Source organism: Microcebus murinus, chromosome 15 (genome assembly GCF_040939455.1).
Source record: "Microcebus murinus isolate Inina chromosome 15, M.murinus_Inina_mat1.0, whole genome shotgun sequence".
NCBI lineage: Eukaryota > Metazoa > Chordata > Mammalia > Primates > Cheirogaleidae > Microcebus > Microcebus murinus.
In genome coordinates, this window is record NC_134118.1 from 55,167,140 (window position 1) to 55,191,977 (window position 24,838).

The following is a 24,838-nucleotide window of genomic DNA, read 5'->3' on the forward strand; positions in this document are numbered from 1 at the left end:
TTTATTTTTATCTAGAAGGATAAAAAATAATTCACTAAGCAGCTAAACAAAAGTTTAGGTGGAAGGCTTAAATAGATAACAAAAAAATCAAGAAAAAACTACATTAAAAAAACTTTATAGCAATAGTAATTTTAATAAATCAGAGAACAGAAAATTCCATGACTGTTTACAATAACTCTTCTAGGAACTAGATTGTCATCAACACATATGGCAGTTTTAATGGCAAGTTGGTAATTATATATGTTTACACAAGATATATTTATTTTATGTAACATCATAAAATATAGAAAAAGAATGCTTATACCTGCATAGGTCCAGGAATACAAGACAGAACTCTCTCTATGTTTTCAGAGGTCACATCAACATCATTCACAGCAACAAGAACATCACCTAAAAACAGAATAACAATAAAAGATAGTTATGTGAATATCCAAAAACTTAAGAGTTCCAGGATTGGAACATTAAAAATTATCTATTATTTCTCAAAGTACAATTAAAAATGTGGTAGAGATATTCAGGGACTTGTCTAAGGATATACAGCTCATTGGTGGCAGAGTTAATCTGCCAACTTTACTCTTTGTAATAATCTATAATACTACCCAACATTGCACCATAACTAAATACAACCTATGTATATTTAAAGAGAAAAATAATCTGCCAACTTTACTCTTTGTAATAATCTATAATACTACCCAACATTGCACCATAACTAAATACAACATATGTATATTTAAAGAGAAAAATATTCTCATTCATGATACAACTGAGAGCATTATGTAAACCCAAAGGTCAAATGGAAATTTTGTAGCATAGATCAATATTTGCACTTAACAAAATCCAATCTAACCCACCTAGACTCACAGTAAAAATACTCAGCTGAAATTTTAATTAAATCCACGTGGTACATCATAACTCAATATGCTGTGATATTCACTGCTGTAATTGATCTGTGTTTACACACAGTTCTTTGCTTCAAAGGCCACAACCATATCAAAATACATGGCATGTTTCAGTAAAAACTCCTTTTCCATGGCTTTTAAAAAAATATGTATGTTTATCAAATTTGGTAATAAGATAGAGATCAGTGTTAGAATGAAAATTTACTTTTAGAACATAATTAAAGATAATGTCAAAATACCAATGAGCTATAGTAATAGAAATATAAACATACCAGTTATTCTTTTCACCATCCCTAAATATATCATTAGGAAATCGATCAAATAATTCATATTCATTAATTCATTCATTCAGCAAATATTCACTGAGCACCTACTGGTTGAACATCCCAAATCCAAAAATCCCAAATCCGAAATGACCCAACATCCAAAACTTTTTGAGTGCTGACCTAATGCTCAAAGGAAATGCTCAATAGAGCATTTTGGATTTTGGATTTTTGGTTTCGGGATGCTCAACTGGTAAGTATTATAGAATACGTATTCCAAAATCCAAAACAATAAAATAAAATCTGAAACACTTCTGGTCTCAAGCATTTTGGATAAGAGATATCAACTTTACATATAGAACAGTGTAATTCTCCATGAGTCTCTCATGTTTCTGTACTTATCTTGCAAGCTGAGGCACTCAGAGTCTTGTTCTAGACTATGTTTTCAAGGATGTTTGTATAGGAAACAGCCTTGGACAACAGAGAGAGTGTTTCACTCCTGAGCAAAGGTCAAGTTTGTTTACTGTATGGTATAATAAAGTAAGTGTATTGTTCAACAGTTTACTATTAGTAACTGTTCTTTATAAAAGTTTGGTGTTCCCTAAGCTCAGAGTTCCTCTTTTTTAATGCAATCCCCTATTGAGCATCACCTGGCCCTCTTTAGGGTTGGGGAACAGATGGAAATGTTGATACTTTATGTACTGCTATTCCTCCCTTCCTTATTTCTTTGATACTCTTATGGAAAAGGGGTGACATGCAGAGGGAGCAAGAGGAGTTTCTTATTGCCATCCTAAGTGAAGTGACTCAGAGATGGCTGGTTTGCTAGAAAGCACAGCACTGCGGTGGGCAGCCTGCACTCTAGGAAAACTCTTTCTCAATAAGTACACGGGAGTCATTAGTATATTCTGTCCTGTTTCAAAGGCTAAAAGAAAATCAACTGTATGAATTGGTTTGCACTATGAAATAGGAAATGGTCTGGGAATTATTGATGGGTAGAAATAAGAGAAAAATTTTATTAAGAGACACATTTAAGAATAAAGAAATGAGATCAGTTCATTGCAGAACTTAAATCAATTCCTTAATGTAAAGTTAATTATTTGAGAAAACTCATCAATTTCTCAGTACGTACTTTATATCAAATAACAAATGTGTATTGACGGGCTATTACATAGGGCACAAAGGAATATGAAAATACATACGCAAAAGTTTGTTTACTGTCATCTTTTTATTAAATACAAAATGAATATATAACTTAAGGAATTATTTTTGAAACACAATTACACATATGTGTAGAAAAAATAAAGGAGATATATATGTCAAAACGTTGCCTTTGGGTATATGGGTTTTTTATTTTTTCCCTAATTGAATTTTCTAAACTGTCTACAATAAATATACATTATTACTATTACAAAGAGAAAAAATTAAAACTCATATTTTACTAAAAAAAAACCCCACTGTGGTAGACAGAATAACATCCCTCTAAAGATGACCATGCCAAAATCCCTGAAATATTTGAATGTTACTTTACACAGCAAAAGGGACTTTGCAGATAAAATTGAATTAAGAGATTGGGAGATTGTCCTGGATTATATGAATAGTCCTAATGTAATCATAAGGGTCTTCATAGGAGAGAGGCTAAAGGGTCAGAGAGAGAGAGACTTGAAGATGCTATACTGTCTCTTTTTGAAGATGAAGGACAACAAACCAAAGAATGCAGGTGGCCTCTGAAACATGGACAAGGAGGCTGGAGACTCCAAAAGGAATGCAGCCTTGTGAACACCTTGATTTTAGTGCAAGAAGACCCACTTTAGACTTCTAACTTGCATTATTGCAAGATGATAAATTTGTACTGTTTTAAGTAAGTCTGTTACCTAATTTGTCATAGCAGCAATAGTAAATGAACACACTTGCCTAACGATACAATGCAATCTTTGCTAAGCACTAAATATGGGACCATGAATGGTAAAGAAGAGAGATGGATACATAAGGTACATTTGGAGGTCAATGGGGAAAGAAATAAATCAGTCTTGTTAGAAGTAGAGATTTATGCACAGAAAGACCGGGAAATATATATGGGACGGTAGGATGAGATCAGATTGTAAATTTAAATTGGTCATTTAAATTAAGCTAAATTTAACTTAAGGGGAAAGAGAATCTAGTTTTTGAAACACAGTTACACTATTGCCACTTTATATATTCAAATGTTAATGTTTACTGCCAATGTAGTTACTGACAATGAATTTTATTATGATTATTTTTTGAGCTTCAATCTCAATCTCTCATCTATAATATGTGGTCACTAAACGAGAGAGAACTAAGGTCCCCCCTACCCCAGGGTACCATTTCCAAAGTCCTTAAATAATAACAGCTCATATAGTGTAACTATCATTCAGAACATTTGATTAAGAAGAATATCACATTCCCTGATGAAAGTGGATAAGAAACTAGTGTAAGATTTTAGTTTCTCATTAAATTTAAAAATCATATTAAAATTGATGACTCACGCACTACAGTTATGACTGTATCTACAAATAATTTTTAGTCTTTACCAATGTTCACACAAATGAGGTATTTACCCTTTTAAACCTCTTAAGTAATAAGAATTTTTACAGTGGTACACAGTTTTTAGAATTATAATTTTAATAGGATAACATCATAAATTAACTTTTAATTTAAATAACCATACCATTGTTTGATGTTTTTATGCTTTTAATTTTAAAAATATAAAATGCTTTAATAAACATTTTTATGCACATAGCTTTTTCCTTCTTTTAATCTGGGTCAGCAAACTTTTTCTATTAAGATCTAGATAGTAAATATTTTAGGCTCTGTGGGCCATATGGTCTTTGTTGAAGCTACTCAACTCTGTTGTCATAGCTTGAAAGCAGCCACAGACAAAAAAATAAATGAATGTGGCTGTGTTCCAATAAAATTTTATTTATGGATATTTATTTACTGATATTTGGATTTCATGTACTTTTCATATGTCAATAAATATATTAAAAAAATTTAACCAGACTGTACAAAAAAAAGTAGTGGGCCTGATTTGACCTGCCAGCTATCATTTGCTGATCTGTTTTAGATTATATTTTAGGATAAATATCTCAAAATGGATTCATTAGGTTAAATGCACATTGTTGTAGATTAATACTTATTTCTAAATTACATTTTGAAAGGATTTAATAATTTCTTTTCCTTATTTGCTTCAAAGAGAAATCTTTTGGCACTTTCCCCCACCTATTAGAGTGAGCAACATGGCAAGTGAAAGAGCCCTGGAATGGACATCAGAACACATGGGTTCCAGCTTTCTCACTGACTGGCCTTCTGCCCTTGGGTAAGTCATGTAATCCCTTTGGTGCTCATCTGTAGAAGGAAGTAACTGCACCAGAAGCTCTCTATAAAGGCTTAAAACACTAAAAATCTGTATTTCCAACACACTCACTGTTTCATTTTCTTTCTTTTACTACCCACATGTAAAAATGTGGGAGGGAAAGGATGTGAAAGAGGAGACACAAACACAGTACAGTTACTTTCCATAAGAAAATCAAAATGTTACAAGTATTAAAGATGCCAAAAACAAAAATAAATATCAAATAACAAAATGAAAAATATTAGAGAATAAAATCATACATTAGGTGTTCATTAAAACCAAATCTATATTTTTAAAAAAAGCACTTCAAATATTTTAACTGCAAACAACCAAAATATCCATCAACAGCGAAATGAAAAACAGTGTAAGGTATATCAAAATCAAATATAGGCCGGGCGCTGTGGCTCACGCCTGTAATCCTAGCTCTTGGGAGGCCGAGGCGGGCGGATTGCTCAAGGTCAGGAGTTCAAAACCAGCCTGAGCAAGAGCGAGACCCCGTCTCTACTATAAAAAGAAAGAAATTAATTGGCCAACTGATATATATATAAAAAATTAGCCGGGCATGGTGGCGCATGCCTGTAGTCCCAGCTACCCGGGAGGCTGAGGCAGGAGGATCGCTTGAGCCCAGAAGTTTGAGGTTGCTGTGAGCTAGGCTGACGCCACGGCACTCACTCTAGCCTGGACAACAAAGTGAGACTCTGTCTCAAAAAAAAAAAAACAAAATCAAATATAATATAGAGATGAGTCTCTAAGCAAAAGGTTTTATTTGGGAATATATATATATATATATATATAAACAGAATTGCAATGTATGGCATGTGCATAGACTGGGGTGGTCTTAGGTATGTCTAAAGAGCAAAGGAAAAGGTGCAAGCTTTATTGGGAAAAAGAAATGTTACTGAAAATGTTTTGAAACAAAGTTCACTGAGGCTAGTGAAGTCTTTTGGGAGCTGGCAAACTCTGATTCGTGAGTGATGGACTGTAGTTAAAACTAGTCTTAGAGCCCTGCCAGGTCATTTAGGCAGTTATTAGGTGAAGTGGTTTTAAGATTACAGCAGGTCACTTCAGCAGCTGGGCTTGTGAGAGCGTCCCTGGAGTAGGCCCTTTGTACCTGAGTGTGTCCCACACTCTGTCCCTCAACTCCATGTCGGTTGGGTGTGAGAGGAATAACTCCAATTCATATAATCAATTTTCACAATTCACACAATGGAATATTACATAGGAACAATATAGATATTTCTCATAGGACATAATTATAAGCTAAAGAAAACAACACAAGACAACATGCACTATTTAGTTCCATTTACATGAAGTTCAAGAACCGGTAAAACCAACTCTGTTGTTAGAAGTCTTCTGACTTCTAAAAGACTACCTTTGAAGGTAGTAGTATGATTGTGAGGTGGTACCATGGAGCTTCTGGGTACTGAAAATGTTCCAGATCCTGACAATCTTGAAGAAAATAAATGAATGAATGAATGAATGAATGAATGAATGAAAAGACCAAGAGGATAAATAGCTTCCATGCCGTAGGGTAAAACAAAGAATTCTGTTCGATCTGGGCTGGGGACTGGGGCTGGCTACAGGTAGCCCAGGAGCTCTCAGCTGACTATCAAACTTTAAGAAAAACTTGGAAATAGAAATATAAAAAAATAAAGATGCAAGTCTTTGGCAGCAGGAACATCAAAAATGGCACCAGACACGGCAGCAAAACCCCCAAGATCTCAGCAAAGAAGAATTAGAAGAGTTCTGCTGTCTTAAAAGGAAAGAAGGAAAAGAGTCACCAGTCTCACTGTACTGGCCAGGCACTTTAGACAAAGGGTTGGGAGGTGGGGGCGGGGCGGTCATTCTTCAGCTAGGCAATGGCAGAAGTAGCCCTTAGGAAATGCATTATCTCCTCCTACATATGGCGTTACCTCACAGCTCAACCTTAGTGTGAAATGTAACCATGATAAAAACAAGTGAGAAACCCCCATCATAGAAGTACCTGTGGGATTGGCTGAAACCACAATGACATTAAAAGTCCATTTTTTATTTCTAAAATGTATAATTTTTAAAATATCAAACATAATCACAAAATTAAAAATTTGAAAAAGAGAGAAAATAATCACCCATAATGAACATCCCCACATTAACCCAACACTATCAGCAATTGGCTGTATTTCTATTTACTTCTTACTGTTTTCCCTGTACATACTCTTTTTACATAGTTTATTCATTCATTCAATAAACTTTTTTTGAGGGCTTATTATTAGCCAAACATTTTACTATGCACCAGGGAGGAAATAACCATTTTATTCTGATAAATCTTCTTTTACTTATTAGTAATTCTTAAACATTTTTCCATTATAAATTTGAATTATCTCACACCTGTAATCCTAGTACTCTGGGAGGCCAAGGCGGGCGGATTGCTCAAGGTCAGGAGTTCGAAACCAGCCTGAGCAAGAGTGAGACCCTGTCTCTACTAAAAATAGAAAGAAATTAATTGACCAACTAAAAAAATATATAGAAAAAATCAGCTGGGCATGGTGGTGCATGCCTGTAGTCCCAGCTACTTGGGAGGCTGAGGCAGGAGGATTGCTTGAGCCCAGGAGTTTGAGGTTGCTGTGAGCTAGGCTGATACGGCACTCTAGCTTGAGCAACAGAGTGAGACTCTTGCCTAAAAACAAAACAAAACAACAAAAAAAAAACAATACTATAACTTTGAATCATAAAGCTCATTTTTCTAATTTTTTATTGCTATTTTATACACATGCAGAAAAATACACAAAAAAGTAGCATCCCGGAAGTCTCCCTGCACCTCTTCCCAATTCCTACCTCTTACGTTCCCCAAAGGTAAAAATTATTCTGACTTCTAACATTTTAGATTAGCTTTGCCAGTTTTTGCCTGGTTTTTGCTTAACATTGTTTCTGAAACATATCCATGTTGTTTTTGCATATATATTTTACTTTTATGACTATCTAGCATCTATTGTGTGAATATTTCATAAATTATTTATCCATTTCACCTGTGGGACTGACTTTACTTGAATCTTTACTTGAATTGTTTTCAATTTTAGCTATTATAAATAATACCACTAAGAACATTCATATAAATGCCTTTTGCACTTACATTCGCTGCTAGAAGTAGAACTACTAAATCGTAGGAAATGCCTATATTCAGCTTTAGTAGATACCGCTAGAACAGTTTTCCAAAATGAGTTATCAATTGGAGTATATGAGAGTTTGTGTTGTTCCACATCCTCTCTAGCAGCTGTCAGTCATTTTAATTTTAGCAGCTCTAGGGACTGTGTGGCAGTATCTCATTGTAGTTTATTAATAATTTGTATTTGATGAATAATGAGGTTGCAAATCTTTTCCTATGTTTATTGGCTATTTGGACATCCTCTTTTGTGAAGTACCTGTTTGGGTTTCTTGTCCATTATTTAACTGCACTGTCTATATTTTTATTATAGATTTGCAGGTCTTTTTATAAAAGCCCCTTGTCAGTTATAGGAGGTTTTCTTTTTGACACAATAGTGTCTTTTTGATGAACCCAAGTTCTTAATTTTAACATACACTGATTTATCAATCTTTTATAGTTGAACGACACAGGGGTTAGGGACACCAATCCTCCAGGTAGTTGAAAATCTGTGTACAATTTTGACTCTCTCAATCCTACTGTTGACCAGAAACTTTACCAATAACATAGTCAATTAACAAATATTTTGTATTATATACTGTATTCTTACAATAAAATAAGCTAGAGAAAAGAAAATATTATTAAGAAAATCATAAGGAACAGAGAAAATATATTTACTATTCACTAAGTGGAAGTAAATCATCCTAAAGGTCTTCATTCTCATTGTCTTCACGTTGTGTAGGCTGAGGAAGAAGAGGACTCTTGTTGCTCAAGAGTCAACTGTAGTTTGTGATTAGGGCTGTTTAATAAATCTTTCCTAGGTCATGAAGATATTCTCCCATATAATCTTTAAGAAATTTTATTCTTTTATTTTTCACATTTAGATATACAATCTACTCAAAATGGATTTTTATGTTTGGTGCAAAATAAAGGTCAAATTTCTCTTTTTTTCCCCCATATGTATACTTTTTGAGAATCTCCGCAATTTATATACATTGTTCCCTTACCTATAAGCTTTCTGTTGGAAGATGGAACACAAATATATAAACACATATATGTCCTTGCTTAGAGAAAAATATGGATATGGAGCTTGGTACATGATAGGCATTCAATTTATGTTTGTTGAATGAATGAATCACATTTATTTGGAGGTGCTGATCCCATACTCTAACCTTTAGAGGAAACTATAGGTCTCTGTTTGCCTTTTGTTCATGGTCAGTAAGGAGGAACCCCAACAAAGGCCAAAGAAAATTAGAATCCTTAAGGGATAAACAGTAGTGCTACCATGGTGGAAGCTCTTTTCCTCCCCATGGTTCATTCTCTTTCCTCCCATACAGATGATATAAAAAGACAGGTAATCCTCATTTCTAGGAGATTCAGCAAACTGGAGTGAGGATCAGGGGAAAGCAAACATAGAATATGAGTCTCACTGCCTATCACCTACACTAGTTTTCAGGAGAAAATGGTAAAATGAATTTTAAAAAATTGTCTATAACCCCATCCAAATAGTGTAACCAGCTCCATAAGCAAGAAAATGTTTTCACAAAAATGTTTTTAGTTCCTTTATTTCAAATGAGTTTTAAGTGTTCACATTGTGGCTAGGGCTGGCTGCTCTAAGTGACCTTGACAATGACTTTTATCTCAGCCCTGGTAGATTAGCAGCTGCAGTCTCAAAATTGGCAGAAAATATAGCACTCTCGCTAAGATTTGCTGACCAGAACTTTGTAAATCTCTGTTACACTGATGCATTCTCTTTTGAGTTTCTTTCCCAGAAAGGGCAGAACCTCCTTGCAGCCATGAGATAACTACAAAGCCTCATGCCACCAGTTTGTCCTGAAAAGACAAGATAAGCAATACTCCACCACAGATTGTGCCCAAAGACCCACTGAGCCTGGGCACAAGGCTGAAAGAATGACCAATATTAACCCCTAGCTCATTGTAATACTAAAATCCCCACCCTGGGAGGAACTTATAGGCCATTTTTTGAGCATGGGACATATGTACTAACATGATTTCTCACTGCACTTGTGTGCCCTCCACCCCAAACATGTAATAATGCTCACTCCCCTCATGCATTATTCATTTGCCTCTAAAAAATCCCCTGACCATGTTGGTCGGGGAGGTGGATTTGAGGCAGTCCATACCTCCTTCTCCTGGTAGACATATCCACTATAATAAATCCTTTCTTCCTCGACAATCCTCACTGTCTCAGTAATTGGCTTTCTGTGCTGCCAGTAACATTGAACCCCTCCTTGTGGGTTTGTTAACAATTGGCATTTGGAGCAGAGGATTCAGCTAAGTAGAAGAATACATTACCGTGTTTCCCCGAAAATGAGACAAGGTCTTATATTTATTGTTCCTCAAGAAGACACCCTAGGGCTTATTTTCAGGGGATGTGTTATTTTCCCCTCAGCTTGCAGCACACACAGGATGGCTGGGACCTAACAGGGGGAGCTGACCTTGTTGGTGGGGCTGCCCACACCTTTCCGGTCACTTCTGGGATAGTAGCTGTCACGATGGGGCAGATGAGAAGGGCTGCTCGCCTTCTTTACCACTCCACGATGAAATGCTTGGGTTGTGCAGATATGCTGCGTAGCTACGCCCATCACTAGGTCTTATTTTTGGGGTAGGGCTTATATTACGAAAATGCTTAGAAATCCTGCAAGGGCTTATTTTATGGGTAGGGGAAACAAGGTAGTTGGAGTTTCTCAGCATGTGAGATCCTAAAATTATGGTCATTACCAAATAATCACACAGGATTTCATAATTAGAAATCCTGGCTCCTTTTACAAAACTAAAAAACCAAACCTTAGCGATATTTCAGTTCATTCCTATCATTTTACACAAAAGAAAGCTGAGGACCTAACAGAATGTAAGTATGTATTAGCTCCTGTTCCACTTATCTATTGCTGCAAAACAAATCATCCAAAAAAATTCAGTGGCTTAAAACAACATCGATCATTTATTATCTCTCCCAATTCTGGAGTTAACTGGGCTCTGCTGAGGTTCTCACTTGGGGTTGCTCATGCAGTTACAGCCAGATGGGAGTTGGGGCTGGATTCATCTCAAAGGCTTCTTCACTCATGTCTGGTGGCTGGAGCCTCCGCTGAGGCCATTGGCCAGATCACTATTCATGGCCTCTCCAGGTGGCCAGGCCTTCCTCACAGAATGGTGACTGGGTTCCAAGAGCATCATCCCCAAACGAACCAGGCAGAAGCTGTATTACCTTTTGTGATCCAACCTCTTATGTCACACAGCACCATTTAAACTGTAGTCACTATCCCACCCAGATTCAATGACACAGATCATAAGTCTCCATGGAAGGAAAGGAGTATCAACGCTACATTGTAAGAAGAGAATATGACCTTGTCAAGACCATTTTGGAACACACACTTTGCCAAAGATTCCATAGGATCCTCCTTGTAAATCCCTACCATGACACTCATCACGTGGTAAGAAACTGGCTATGTGAGACTCATCTCTTCCACTATAGTATGAGCTCCTTTAGAGGAATAATTGGATCATTAGAGTAATCTTTGTATTACTGGCACTTAGCAGATGCTCAAAAAAACAAAAAAAAAACAAAAAAAAAACCTGTTGAATCAATGAACAAATAAATGAAATTTAGTAAAAATGTTTCTAAAGTATCTATAAAAGTTACTCTAAATCACTTAAGCTGGGTCAACTTAATAGACTGTCAGCTTTTATAACTGTTATAACTTTTAAGTTTCATTAATAATATATCCTCACATTTGATTAATTTATCTTATTTAACTAAGAAGATTGCTACTAACTCAAACATTGTATCTTATGATTTATTAGCAACACAAAACACTCATCTGAATATATATTCAGAATAATTTGTAAATTTCTTTCCCTAAAAATTGGTGGGATATTTTATGACAAGCACCCTTAAAAGGAAATTTATGTAAAACACTACTATTGCTAAATATGTCAAATGAAACAGTTTAAAACCACTCTAAGAATTTAGTGTACTCAAGTACAAACATACAATTTAGAAGTATTTTTATTCGTAAATTATATATTTTTGTATGTTATTGAATATAGCCATTAAAACCTAAATTATCACTGTATAATCAACTTATTTTCTTTTTCTTGTCAGCAAATATAACCAAGATGAAATAAAATTACCTAATTCAAAGCCTGAGAATTAGTCAAGCTATTCCCTGACCTGAACAAGGCAGAGACGTATTCAATGCACTGAAGTGGTTCTTTTAAGGACACCATGCCTTACAGTATACCCTTTGTACCATTTCACTACTATATCAAATATCATTAATCAGTCCTCAATCTGTGGAGACTCTATAAACAATTCTGTCAGTCCTCAATCTGTGGAGACTCTATAAATAATTCTGTTTTTTATCACATCCCTCACAAAGCATCATCATTAATCATGTATCTCTGTAAACAAGGACCAACATTCATCAGCAACACTCACCAATTAGTATCTGACCACTCTTCATTGCAGACCCTCCTGGCAGTAGGCCATGGACCACAAGCCTCTCTCCATTGCCCTGCTTTCCTGTTCTTCTCCAGCTCCACTTGGTCTGATGAATAATTCCAACCAGTACTTCCAGAAGCTTGAGTTGCTCTTTGGCTTTGGTGACAGTTAGCTTTTTGGGGTTTATGTAAACATTCACATCTTTATACCGCTGTTGGACAATGACTCCTGTCTTCTGATTGGACTGATGCTTTAGAATGGATACTGGCCCACTGTTGTTGCTATTTTTCTTATTGTGGCGCTTGGGTAAAAGTCTTTTACTTTTTAAAATTTTGGTAAACCGCTTGAGTTTGGGTTCATATTTTTTTCTTTCTTTGTAATCGTCCTCTTCAATGATAATCTCATTTTCACTGAACCTGACATGGTTCACAGTTGGTGTCTCAGGAAGGAGGCTTTCTTCTTCATCTTCACTCAGTTCCAAATAAAACAGCTCTCCATTTTTCTGCACACTGTCCAGCCATTCAGGCTCAAGGTCACTATGAAAGAGAGAAAACATAATCTGAATAGCAGCTCAACATAAGAAAAATGTTTGTCTTCCCAGCAGGACAGTAAGGGTGGAAGCTGAGGAGAAGGGAAGTGGAAACAGAGTGAAATGTCTTTATTTCAAATTCTCCTTACTATTTCTAATTTACTATGAGCATCAACATTATTTCCTGTAGGATGGTTTTTGTTGAGCCTTGAAGAATGGGAGTTGGGGAAGAGGGAATCAAAAAGGCACAGTGATATAAAGGAAAACCAGTAAAAAAGAGATGGTCTTCTTTCAGAATCTATGAGTTTTTTTAAAAAAATTAATCCAGCCATTGTGTGGCTGTTGTTCACTTTCGACAATTTTATATTGGACAAAAATTTACATCAGCAGGTGATTATGCAGTTACATCCATAGAAGCAAGCCATTTGGAAACTGTACATGAAAACATACTGCTTGCATAGAAATTATTCAGCATGGCTGTCAGGTTAAAATGAAAGTTAATGCCGACCACTGTTAATAGACTTTGTTTACGTAATAAATTTTCAAAAAAGAAACATTTACCTCACCATGAACCAAAATCTTTGCTGAAAACAACCTGTTTAAGATTGCAGCTAAAAAAAAAAAAAAAAAAAGATTGCAGCTAATACAGTAATGATCACTTCTATAGTCTATAATTTCTATAAAACTCACTTTTATGAATAATTATAGTAGGAAAAGTAAATCACATATTACATAATTCATCATGTGATTGTAAAAAAAAGTTTTAACTGGGAAGTAGGCCATTGAAAAGCACCAAAATTACTGCTATTAAAATGATTGAAATAGCATTAAAAAACAAAAATACTTATGGTAACAAAACTAATCACAAACTACCAATGTTATGAACAGTTTATCTTTCAAATTGCTATTCTTTAAAGCAAAACTGGTTACAGTGGAAAATTAACATGTGGGGAATCTTTTCAGAAACACGAGCTGTACTGTCCTGGCCCGAAAGAGTATAATTTGTATTCTAATCATTCAATCATGATTAGCGAAATTTCTGTTTTCTACAGTGTTTATTAGCAACTCTAGTTCTTTTGCCTTACAAGTCAAACATCTCTTTCTAATGTACTATTCTATTACTCAACTCTGACAACTAACCACTGCCCTGGTCTGTGGATGGTCATTAATATAGAATTTTCAACTAAATATGAGTCACTTTTTTAAAAAAAGGCATAGCAAGCTCAAAAATCAACACTAACATTTTTGGAGGACTTTATTGGTTCCCAGTGCATGGCTTCACTTTAGGCAATAAGTACCACTTACTGCAGATTATTATTAACCATGTAATAGTTGTTTCAACCATACCTATCTGAACCCAGATGGATCAATATTTATATAACTCTACAGTTCTACTCTTGAAAGTGTGTCCCCACCATAAACATTTATTTTTTTTTTCTTTTTATTTTTTAATTTTTCTTTTTGCTCACCACATACAACCTGAAGCCATAAACATTTAGATAACAAAAGTACCCTGATTTTAACTGTCACAATGTAAATCCCATGATTATACACAAGTTACTTATCAAGATCTATATTATCAATTTAAACAATGAATAAAGTTTATTTGCTTTTTAATTTTACCCTTTTAATCTGGTATGTTATTTGTATTAGAGTTATGTGACCCCCCAAAGAAACTTTTCCCACTTGCTAAACATGTACATTGTTCATTCCAATGTCTAAACTTTGAATGTGTAGGAAAAACATTTGAGAAACACTTAAAAATCACCAAGATTTTGAGAATGATTAGGTGAGGAGATGAGAGAGAGAGGGAGAGATTAATGTTGACTAGATTTCTAGTTGGTGACCATACTTTCATGCCTTTTATGCATATACATGCAAAGAATCATTTTATATAAATAGTAACATAATTATCAATACAAGTCATTTTCTCTTCTTACTTCTCTCTGACATAAACACTGTTAAAAATCCATGCTTTTATAATCATATAAAAACATATATAGGGTTATCCTACCATTGTTTTTAAAAAGCAGCATTTTATATGTACTACAAAAGGCATATACTTAACTTTACAATTTCTCACTTAACAATATAGTTTAGAAATATCTAATGGCTACATAATATTCCCTATCAGGGACACAGCACATTCAGTCATTCACCTACTGATAAGCTTTGTGTTCAGTTTTTGCTTTTGTTTTTCCCCTACAAAGTTTTTGTTTGTTTGTTTGTTTGTTTTTTGAGACAAAAGTCTCGCTTTGTTGCCTAGGCTAGAGTGAGTGCCATGGTGTCAGCCTGGCTCACAGCAACCTCAAACTCCTGGGCTCAAGCAATCCTTCTGCCTCAGCCTCCCGAGTAGCTGGGACTACAGGCATGTGCCACCATGCCCAGCTAATTTTTTCTATATATATTAGTTAGCCAATTAATTTCTTTCTATTTATAGTAGAGATGGGGTCTCGCTCTTGCTCAGGCTGGTTTCGAACTCCTGACCTCGAGCAATCTGCCCGCCTCGGCCTCCCAGAGTGCTAGGATTACAGGCGTGAGCCACCACGCCTGGCCTCCCCTACAAAGTTTTAAGAACCATCCTTATATGTATGTGTTTATATAGGCCTTTACCCAGAAGATTATACTAATTCATATTTTCACTAGCAACGTATGAGATCCATTTTTTTAACATCTAGACTGTTAAAAATATTTCATTTAAGAAGAGAAAAACATTTTAAAAAAGAAGAAGAAATTAAAAGGAAGATAAGAAAGACAGAAATAAAGACAAGCAAATGTACAAAAGAGACTCCACACAAAGAAGCTATATGTATACTGAAAAGAAAATGAGGCATTGCGGAACAGTTGGATTCAAATTTTCTTCTATTATGTTTTAACCTTTCTAAGATTGATTGATTCTAAGCTTGAGTTTTCCTCTGCTCGAAAACAGATTATAGCTACCTCACAGGGTTACCAACAGCAAATAAAATAATGTTCAGTCCTGGCATGGTAGTGCCAAATAATGTCAGTTCTCTTCCTCCTGCCTTTATTAGATGCAGCTTTTGTGTTTCTGCATTTTTCTAACTAGCATTAAATGACGATGTTTCTAATACCAGAGGCACTGCCTTTAAGACCCCTACAGTTCAGTATTCCTGGAAAGTTCCTTATTGCTACTCCAGAAGATTAATTCTTAGTTCGATAAGCAAAGACATTGGTCAATGGGTACAAAGTTACCCATTAGACAGGAGACATAAGCTCTGGTGTTCTATTGCACAGTAGGAAAGACTATAGTTATTAATACTGTATTATATATTTCAAAATAACTAGAAGAGAGGATTTTTGTTCTCAGCACAAAAAAAAAGATGAGATGATGAATATATTAAATACCCTGATTTGATTACTACATAAGGTATACATGTATCAAAACATCACATTGTACCACATAAATATGAACAATTATTATGTGTCAATTAAAAAATAAATATCATTACTGATTAGTATGTTAAGAAAGTTTAATAGGACCAGGAGTGCTGGCTCATGCCTATAATCCCAGCACTTTGGGAGGCTGAGACAGGAACACTGCTGGAGGCCAGGAATTCCAGTCCAGTCTAGACAACATGGAGACCCTGCCTCTACAAGAAAAAAAAAAGGAAATTAGCAAGGCATGGTGGCGTGTGTCTGTAGTCCCAGCTGAGCCAGGAGGATTGCTTGAGGTGTTCGAGGTTATAGTAAGCTAACATACCACCACTGCACTCCAGCCTGGGTGACAAACAGAGACCTTGTCTCTACTGGAAAAAAAAAGGAAAAAAATAAAGTTTAATAGAATTCTATTTACTATACTCTCAAACTAGTTCATCTGGTTCTTCTAAAAGAAAGTGGTTATTTTAAAAATAACAATAAAAAGAACAAAACACAATAACCCAATCTTTCATTACAACTATAGCAAAATTACAGAAATTAATATACACATATAGATACTCCCTACTCCAGGAGACAGAATTTAATCCCTCCTTGCCTTGACTGTGGACTTAGAGAGCATACTCTTCCACAGAACAGAGTATAGAAAAGGAAAAATAGTAACTTTACAGTGAAGAGACCTGGCAGACACTACTTTACTTAACCAAGTGATAGAGGTTATGAAAGGCAAGGAGGGACCAAGAAATTATTACAGACCAGACATGATGACTAGATGCAATATGATATCCTAGATTGAATACTGCAACAGAAAAGGGACATTAATGGAAGAGTAGTGAAATTCAAATAAAATTTAGAGATAAGTTAATAGTACTGACCAATGTTAATTTCTTAGTTTTGACAAATGTACAAAGTTGAGTTAGATGTTAACATCAGGGGGAACTGGCTGAAGGATTCATGGGAACTCTGTACTATCTTTGCAACTCTCATGTAAACCTAAACTTACTCCAATATAAAAAAAAATTAAAAGAAATAAATTTAGCAGTTTTAATTTAGATTTTTAAATATATGGGTCACATTTCAGTTCATTTCAATATAAATACTGTTTAACATTTTCTTAAGACCCTGCAGTACAAGCTATAAAGTTCTCATTGTATAAATGTCTTTCAATTTTCTTTCAATGAGTCTTATTTTGTTTATTTTTGCTTTGCTTTAATCAGAGTAGCTGTATGTGTACAGCCTGCCTGCCAAGTGTGAGGGCACTTTAATTGGTTTTCAAGGTTGTAAATGATATGGTAAACATGAGCAGAGTCCTTCTCAAAGGAAGAGTTGCTAATATGCAAATAAACAAATCCACATACATAAGCTATAACATAAATATATTAAAGAAAATGAACTTCAGATAATGCCAATAAGTTTCACATTTCCTGATGTATTCAAGAATCATTCTAGTTTGACACTTATATCTTTTTTTTTCCTCCAACAGTTATTTGAATCTCTCAGGTCTTTATTTGCACTAACGCCAGCATTTTTCATCATTTGAAATTGTATGGCAATTTCCTTAACTACTACAAGAAAAGAATTATGAAATAGCCAGCCTTACTGGCATATTTCTTTATTTAAGGAAAACAGACATTTGCTACTATTCCAAATCTGTTACAATATTATAGCTTTCTCTCTCTTTTTTTTTTTTTTCCTTAGTAGGCAAAGCACTTTACCAAAGTAGTCAATGGATGTATTTATGTGATGCTAATAGGTATAGCAGGGCAATTCTAGGGACAGAGTAAAACCACACACAATAAAAATACCCTGACAAATTAATATGGATTGTATCTGGCACTTGTTCAGTAAACACTGGTCTGCCTATGCTTCTGTGTTTTCTTTTCTGTTCTTTGTCTACCAGTAATATTTAATTTTCACTTCTGAAGGTATTTTCTGAAGGAACACTATGCATTTTAATATTTTAAATCTATGCTGGATGCTATAGCAGCTTGAAGGGTGGGGAATCTCGAATAGGCTGACGTTCTTCTTGCCACAGTCACCACTGGAATGACTGTAGAGCATGTCGGAGAAGACGAAGGGAATCAGTCAATAAACTCACAACTGTGTATTCATTGCATATAATGAATTTCTACATCAGGAACACATCTTCACTGAAACTATGCTAAAAATTATCTCATTCCCTGGACCACATTTCCCACTTCCAGCCCCCTCACCTAAATGGGGCATTCTTATACATCGCTAAGTTATGGATATGGTCTAATCCTGGCAGAACAAAAATCAGACTAGCAAAATATTTTGTGATAGGGCTTTATTGTACTTTTAAAGATGTCGGATCAGACAGAGAGCTAATCAAATAGCTAAAATGCAAATATCAAAACTGAGGAATAAAAACTGCTATAGGAGAGTAGAGGATGGAGAAATTAAGTCTAAGAGGGATCAGAAAATGTTCTAGGAAAAGGTGGCACTTAGGTGGGACCTTGAATGATGTGACAAGTAGAGATAGGAAGAAGGGTGTTTCAGAAAGAAGAAAGTACACAAAAGTATAGGTGTGAAAGCACATAGTCGCTTTAAGAACAGATGGATACCTCAGTGTAGCAGGAATACAAGTAGCTTAAAAGAGGCAGATCAACAAAGATAAGATAGGAAAGGCTAGAGACAGACCTAAAAGATCCTAAGGAATCTGGAATTTATTTGGAAGGCCACCAAACTTTTGAGTAGAGTAGAAAAATGATTTAGAAACGTGTTTTAGAAGCAAACTCTGGTAGTTATATGGAAGAAAGATCAAAAATAGGGAGAAATTAGAAGTATCCAGACCAGTTAGAGGCTAGTCCATAGGCATATGGGAGAGAGGCTAGAGGAAAGCACTTGAGAGGCAAGCACTTGATGTAAGACAGTGCCTGTGGGAATGGAAAGGAAACGAGAGGAAAGAGGGGTGTATACCAGAAAAGGAAGTCATCAGGACTGGAAACTTAGCAGATCTGAAGACATGTGTAAGGAAACAGTAATGTTAGTAAACTTATTGGAGAAAAAAGGAAGACAATGAATTCTCTTCAAACAAATTGAGCTAGAAGTAGAGAGAAATGATGGCAGGAATTACCATTTTTCATCATAAATCTAGTTATATACTATGTGTCTCTTTAATTTATATAATTTGATAAAATAAATTAAAAGAAAAAAGAAGTCAAGGTTCAGAGCAGAAGACAAAAAAGAGAAATATTATCAAACTGGATGCTAATAATATTATACCTTGAATTTCAATGAAATAATTTGATTCTTCAAGTGGTATATTCCCATGTTAAAATCCAAGAGAAAGATATATTTTGGCATTCCTACACATCACTAAATTAGGGATACAATCTAACCCTGACTGAACAAAAATCATAGACCAGCAAAACGTCCTGTGATAGGGCTAGTAAACAACAGAATCCTCTCAGAAAAAAATGAACTATTAATGTAGGCAAAGACATGGGTGAATCTCAAAATAACTATACTTGAATAAAAGAAGGCAGACAAAAAAGTCCATACTACCAATCCCATTTTCATAAAACTCTGGAAACTATAAAGATGTATGGTAACAGAAAGCAGAAAAATGGTTGTGAGGAATGAGGGGCATTCTCTCATTCCTTCTCCCTGAAGGGAGAAAAATCTTCCCCTCAGAGGTTTTTCTATCACCAAGGGAACAGTCTTAGGGAGGCACAAGGGAGATTTCTGGGCAAGATGGATATGTTAATTATCTTGACAGATGTATATATGTCGAAACTTATCAAATTGTACACTTTAAATATGTGCAGTTTTTTTGTATATTGATTATACTTCAATAAAGCTGTTTAAAAAAATCCTAGAAAAAATTTAAGGGACATAGTTCCCTTCTTCTCCAATCAATCCTCTTGTTTTAGGTAGAAGTTCCTTAACTTTTTACAGTTATATCACATTTAAAATTATTCCTCTTTCTCTCCAATAGCCCTAGTAAACAAAATTTCAATAATTTTCCAAAGGATATTATATTATTTTATTAGACTGTAATTTCACCAGATATTACAAGCATTGAGGACAGGACAGAGTGAATGAGAAATAAAAAAAATTTTTTTTAAGAAATAAAAATGTATTAAAAAGAAAAGAAAAAGTTGAAGAGGGAAAAAACTGAAATTATACTTTTTCAAATTGTTTTGCAATTACATATGACATAGGAAATGTCTTTAATAATAGCAAATTGAAAATAGAGACTTCATCTCAAAAAAAAATTTAGTTCTTCTTCAACAGTATGTTAAAAACCTGACTTGAAAATCAAATTTTATAAAAGTAAAATGACCCCATAAGTCTTAATATAAAAGCTTCAAAAAATTAAGAATCTAAATAATAAAATTGACAACTTTCTGGCCAACATGAACTAATGTTGCTTTAATAAACTGGATAATTAGAGATCAAAGCAAAGAAACTTGGTATTATTGCAAGTAAAGGTACGATTCTCATTATCTCAATACTACAATCAATCAATGGCTCCTTCAACCCAACCCCACTCACCAGTATTAGCTGTGAAGCCTCCCAGGTGATGAGCCTATGTGCCAGGTTAAGACATTCTGCACCAATCTAAAGCCTTCTTTAACAAGCCTAAAACAAACTATTGAAACAGCTCTAACACAATGTACCCTAATGTAAGTTACCTCAAAAATGATAAACTTTTAAATTCTGTATTAACAACCATATGCAGTTCAGCTATGAAGCATGTATGAAACAATAATAACTTTGAAAAAAGAACATGTAGTTAACTAACAAGAACCTTGAAAGTTGAGGGCATTTTATGTGAATCGATACGTAGTATAACTTTCTTAGTAAGCTTCATGCAAGTGATGAAATATAATAGGTAATTCTTATCTTTTTGTTTTGATGAGAAAGATTAAGGTTCACATCCCTAAGTACTGGATTAGAGAGTGATTCTGTCCAACCCAGAAAGGGCACCATTTGTATTGGTGACTGTAGCTTAGGGAAGTAAACACTTAATACCATAAGGGAGGAACACAATTTAACCCTCATGTTCTACAAATGAAGAAGGGGCAGACATAAAACATGAATCATGGGAAGACTTGAAATTTAGACCAGTAAAACATTTTACAATAGGGATTTAATATATTTTTACTATTAGGAGGATAAAGGTACTTGGAGTGATTAGTGAGTGACTGATGTAGAAAGCTTAATGATCATTTTTTAAAAGCGAAAACATCATACATACATACATGTATTGTGGATCATGAAATATTTGGAGCAACAAGTTTTTCTATCACCAAGGTCCTCTTACTGGTCCTAGGAAACATAATTAGCTCATTTATTTTCATCCCATCAAAATTAGGGTGTCCCATTAGAAATCAGGTATCTTGAATTTCTACACTGACAACACTCAGTTGTGTGACCATGTGCACATCATAGATTTTGGGTGAAAGCATAGTACTCTAACATATGAGAAGCCAAGAGTTTGAGTTTTATACTGCCTGCAACTTCTCATATCAAGACCAAATAAGGTTCTATATAACTCTTATTTCCTTCCAGCAGTTTCTTTTAATAATCATGAATTTTTAAATTATTTTTTAAATGACCACAGCAGGTTACAAAAATATTTGATATTCTTAAATTTGTTCAAGTCATCAAAAACACAATCTATCCTTATTAAATCCCTGGCATGTATTAAGCAGGTTTCTCCAAAATGGAAATAACACTTAGATATTTGTATTTTAAAAATTAAATTATGACATAAAATAGAAAACAAGAAAGTCATGGGGATTTACAGAAAAATATAGCAGAAATGCTGAGAGGTTGTCCCTGATAAGACACTGGGCAAATATTCTTTCTGTTATATAGCTATTCATTTCCATAATAGGAAAAAAAATCTACATAATTTAAATAATAGCCTTATAAAATGTGCGGGGTGTTCCTCCACTCAATATTAATGAGGTTAAGTCACAAAGATCATAACATCAGAGAAGCAGAAAGACACTGCAATAGGAACAAAGAGTTTATGAACAACCTAACAGATAGATCCTCATAAAGCATAGAGCCCATCACAAGGAAAAGACCTTTCTAATCCGAGAAACATAAAAAAACTAGTTTTTTTTTTAATGCAAAGAATGGTATTTCTGCTCACAACACCATACATCTGAAACGTGGTGTAAACAAACCCCTTTTATAGAACCACAAATACTCAATTCCAACCGCCAACACCCTTGCAGTACCCCCAACCCACGTGTATACTCTGCAGGATGAAGGGATGGATTCAATTGTCCCTCTTCGAGAACCTTACTCATAATCGCTACTCGCTGAAGAATATGAGTCCGAGTCGCTGGCCTGATCTTCAGAATCACAATACTGATCTTCTTGTGAAGAGGGGTCTCCAGGAAGCTCTTCTGGGCTCGGATGTGAATCGCACAAAGCCGGAGACGCCATCGTTAGGGAAGCGGCAGCCACAACTAGAGTAACTCAAATCTCTCAGGGCCGCCACGCCAGGGCCGCCATATTGCCTCCGCTTGGGGGGGGAGAGACAGAGGCCACGTGACTACCAATCCTTAGCTGCAATTGGTGGCAGCTCGGGTTGCCAGGGAGACGGGGAAGCTTCCCAGAGAGCTGAAAGGAGCCAATGAGATGAAACTTTGATGAGGGCGTCTCAGTTGGAAGAATGGAAGTAGCTTAAACTTCAGGGCTTACGCTTCCCTAAACGCTCTACCTTAGAGCAGCATAACTTACTGTAACAGGCGGAGACCCACTGTTTTTTTTCCCCTTTGTCTTCCGGTGCTGGATATCTTCTACTTTGCACTATGTCCTGTGTTTCTATGCAGAACAGGTGGCTGTCCAAAGCCTTAGTTAGAGGCGCTAAGCCTGGGTTTCCCTTTAAGTCAAGGAAACTACCCCTCTACCTTTTCTTGGGGCCTCATCCGCGCAAAGCATGGACGCTTTTAAGCAAGGCCAGCTAGGTGTTGATGTAAATACGTACCTGTTCCTTTAGCTTTTCATATTGTTTCGCATTTTTACAGTTCTCCCAAGCAAGTATTATAGAGTGCATCAGATGGGTGGCAATATTGCAAAATCAACTTAAAGTTCACTTTCAAATTCAAATTTTAGAATCTGATGAAATGTTCTCATCACTGAACTTGGAAGTGGAAAAGTAAAAATTTACCTGTCATTTATGAATATCTACATCAAGTATTTTTTTCTAAGTACAAAATAATAGCATTGATTGAGTCAGCTTTTGCTCTAATTACTTGCTTTATTCATATACAATACTAAGTATCCCCATAGTAGGAAGTAAATATTTTCTGTATATTCAAATAAATTGAGGCTTAGAGAAGTTATGCATCTTGTTAATGGTTACATGGCTAGCAGGCAACAAAACAACCAAGAAATGAATCTAAGTCATTAACCACTACGCTAAATTTCTTCCTCTGGACCCAGAAATTCCACTATTAGAGATCTAGTCTAATAAAAAAGATGCAAATATAAAATATGTAAAAGTGAAAAGCTGAAAGCAATCTAAAAATGTCCAATAGGGGAAAAGTTAAATATACTTTCATGTATAAAATATGATAAACACTATGATTTTTTTCATTTTGAAAAAAAATTTCAATAGATTTAGGGTTAAAAGTGGTTTTTGGTTACATGGATGAACTGTATAGAGGTGATGCCTGGATTTTTAGTGTACCCATCACCCAAACAGTGTACATTGTACCCAACAGGTAATTTTTCTTTCCTCATCACTCTCCTACCCTCCCTCCTCTGAGCCTCCTCTGTCCATTTATAGCCCTCTATATGCGTCTGGGTACCTACAGCTTAGCTCCCACATATAATTTTAAGTAGAAATGTTTTCAAAGAGCAATAATGCATGGAGGAAATGTTCATGTTACAGTGAGTAACGAAAGGATATAATGTTATTTTATGATCTCAATGTCTGGGTGCTAGGGATTCAACTTAAACTAGTTGGGCAGATGGTGGAGACGGAAAGACAATTGGGTAATTATAACATATAGTGATAAGTATTATGATAAGTATTATGATTAAATACAGGGTTCTGATGGAACACTCAGAAAAAGCCAAACTAGCATATGTGGGGCCACAGCAAATTTCTTACAGGGAGTCTTAATTTATTTTGCTATTATGGGATGGTTCCAACAAACAAGAGTAGTAAGCGATGAATTATCATGTGGCCCATGAGAAAATATGCATGGAGAACTCAAAAGAACCTGGACAGTAGCAGTTGTAGGGGTGGGAAAACTCCACCTCCATTCTCTTAGGGTGCCAGATGTGTCTGAGAATTAAATTGACATAAAATAGGTTAACAGGAGAAAAGCATAATACAAGTTTTACGTGATAAGGGGGCCCTCATAACGAAATGAAAACCTAATGAATCAGAGTCAGTTACTTCTATGTTGGGTTGGACAAAGAATAATTAGTTGTGAAAAAGCAGCTAAATTATGTGGGGAGGCTTAAAAGATAAGTTATTTTAACAGGATCTGTACAGAATTCTCTTTGACTTCTCATCCTTGAGTATAAGAATGTTGCATCTTTCTAGTATTGGTGGAGTGTCTTTCAAATGGGAATTTCCTTTTCTGATTTTAAGAAACAGCACAAAGGTTAAAGTGATCTTTTCACACTTGCTGTTTTTCAAATGTATTTAACTTAAATAGTATGTCAAGATAGTACATTTTAACCCCCTCATAGTCAAACAATAGTCAAACATCATTTATACTATTAAGCTGCAATTTAGTTTCATCTATCACATTAAATTACATACATTGGAATTTCCTATGTTTTATTTGTACTTA

The 24,838-nt window shown here is 35.1% G+C and overlaps 1 protein-coding gene across 2 annotated transcripts in view; it reads right to left on the minus strand.

Moving 5' to 3' along the window:
* INTU (inturned planar cell polarity protein) overlaps positions 1-24,838 on the minus strand; it is a 93,458-nt gene that overhangs the window by 61,323 nt on the left and 7,297 nt on the right. Inside the window, exons 1-3 of one of the 2 annotated variants that reach the window (XM_020280212.2) lie at positions 22,327-22,591; positions 12,110-12,648; positions 305-390 (exon numbers count right to left, since the gene is read on the minus strand). In XM_020280212.2, coding sequence (XP_020135801.2) covers positions 305-390; positions 12,110-12,648; positions 22,327-22,469 — 768 coding nt within the window. In that variant the 5' untranslated portion in view covers positions 22,470-22,591. Of the gene's footprint in view, positions 1-304; positions 391-12,109; positions 12,649-22,326; positions 22,592-24,838 lie in introns of those variants that run through there. The other variant, XM_076010636.1, reaches the window with a different exon arrangement.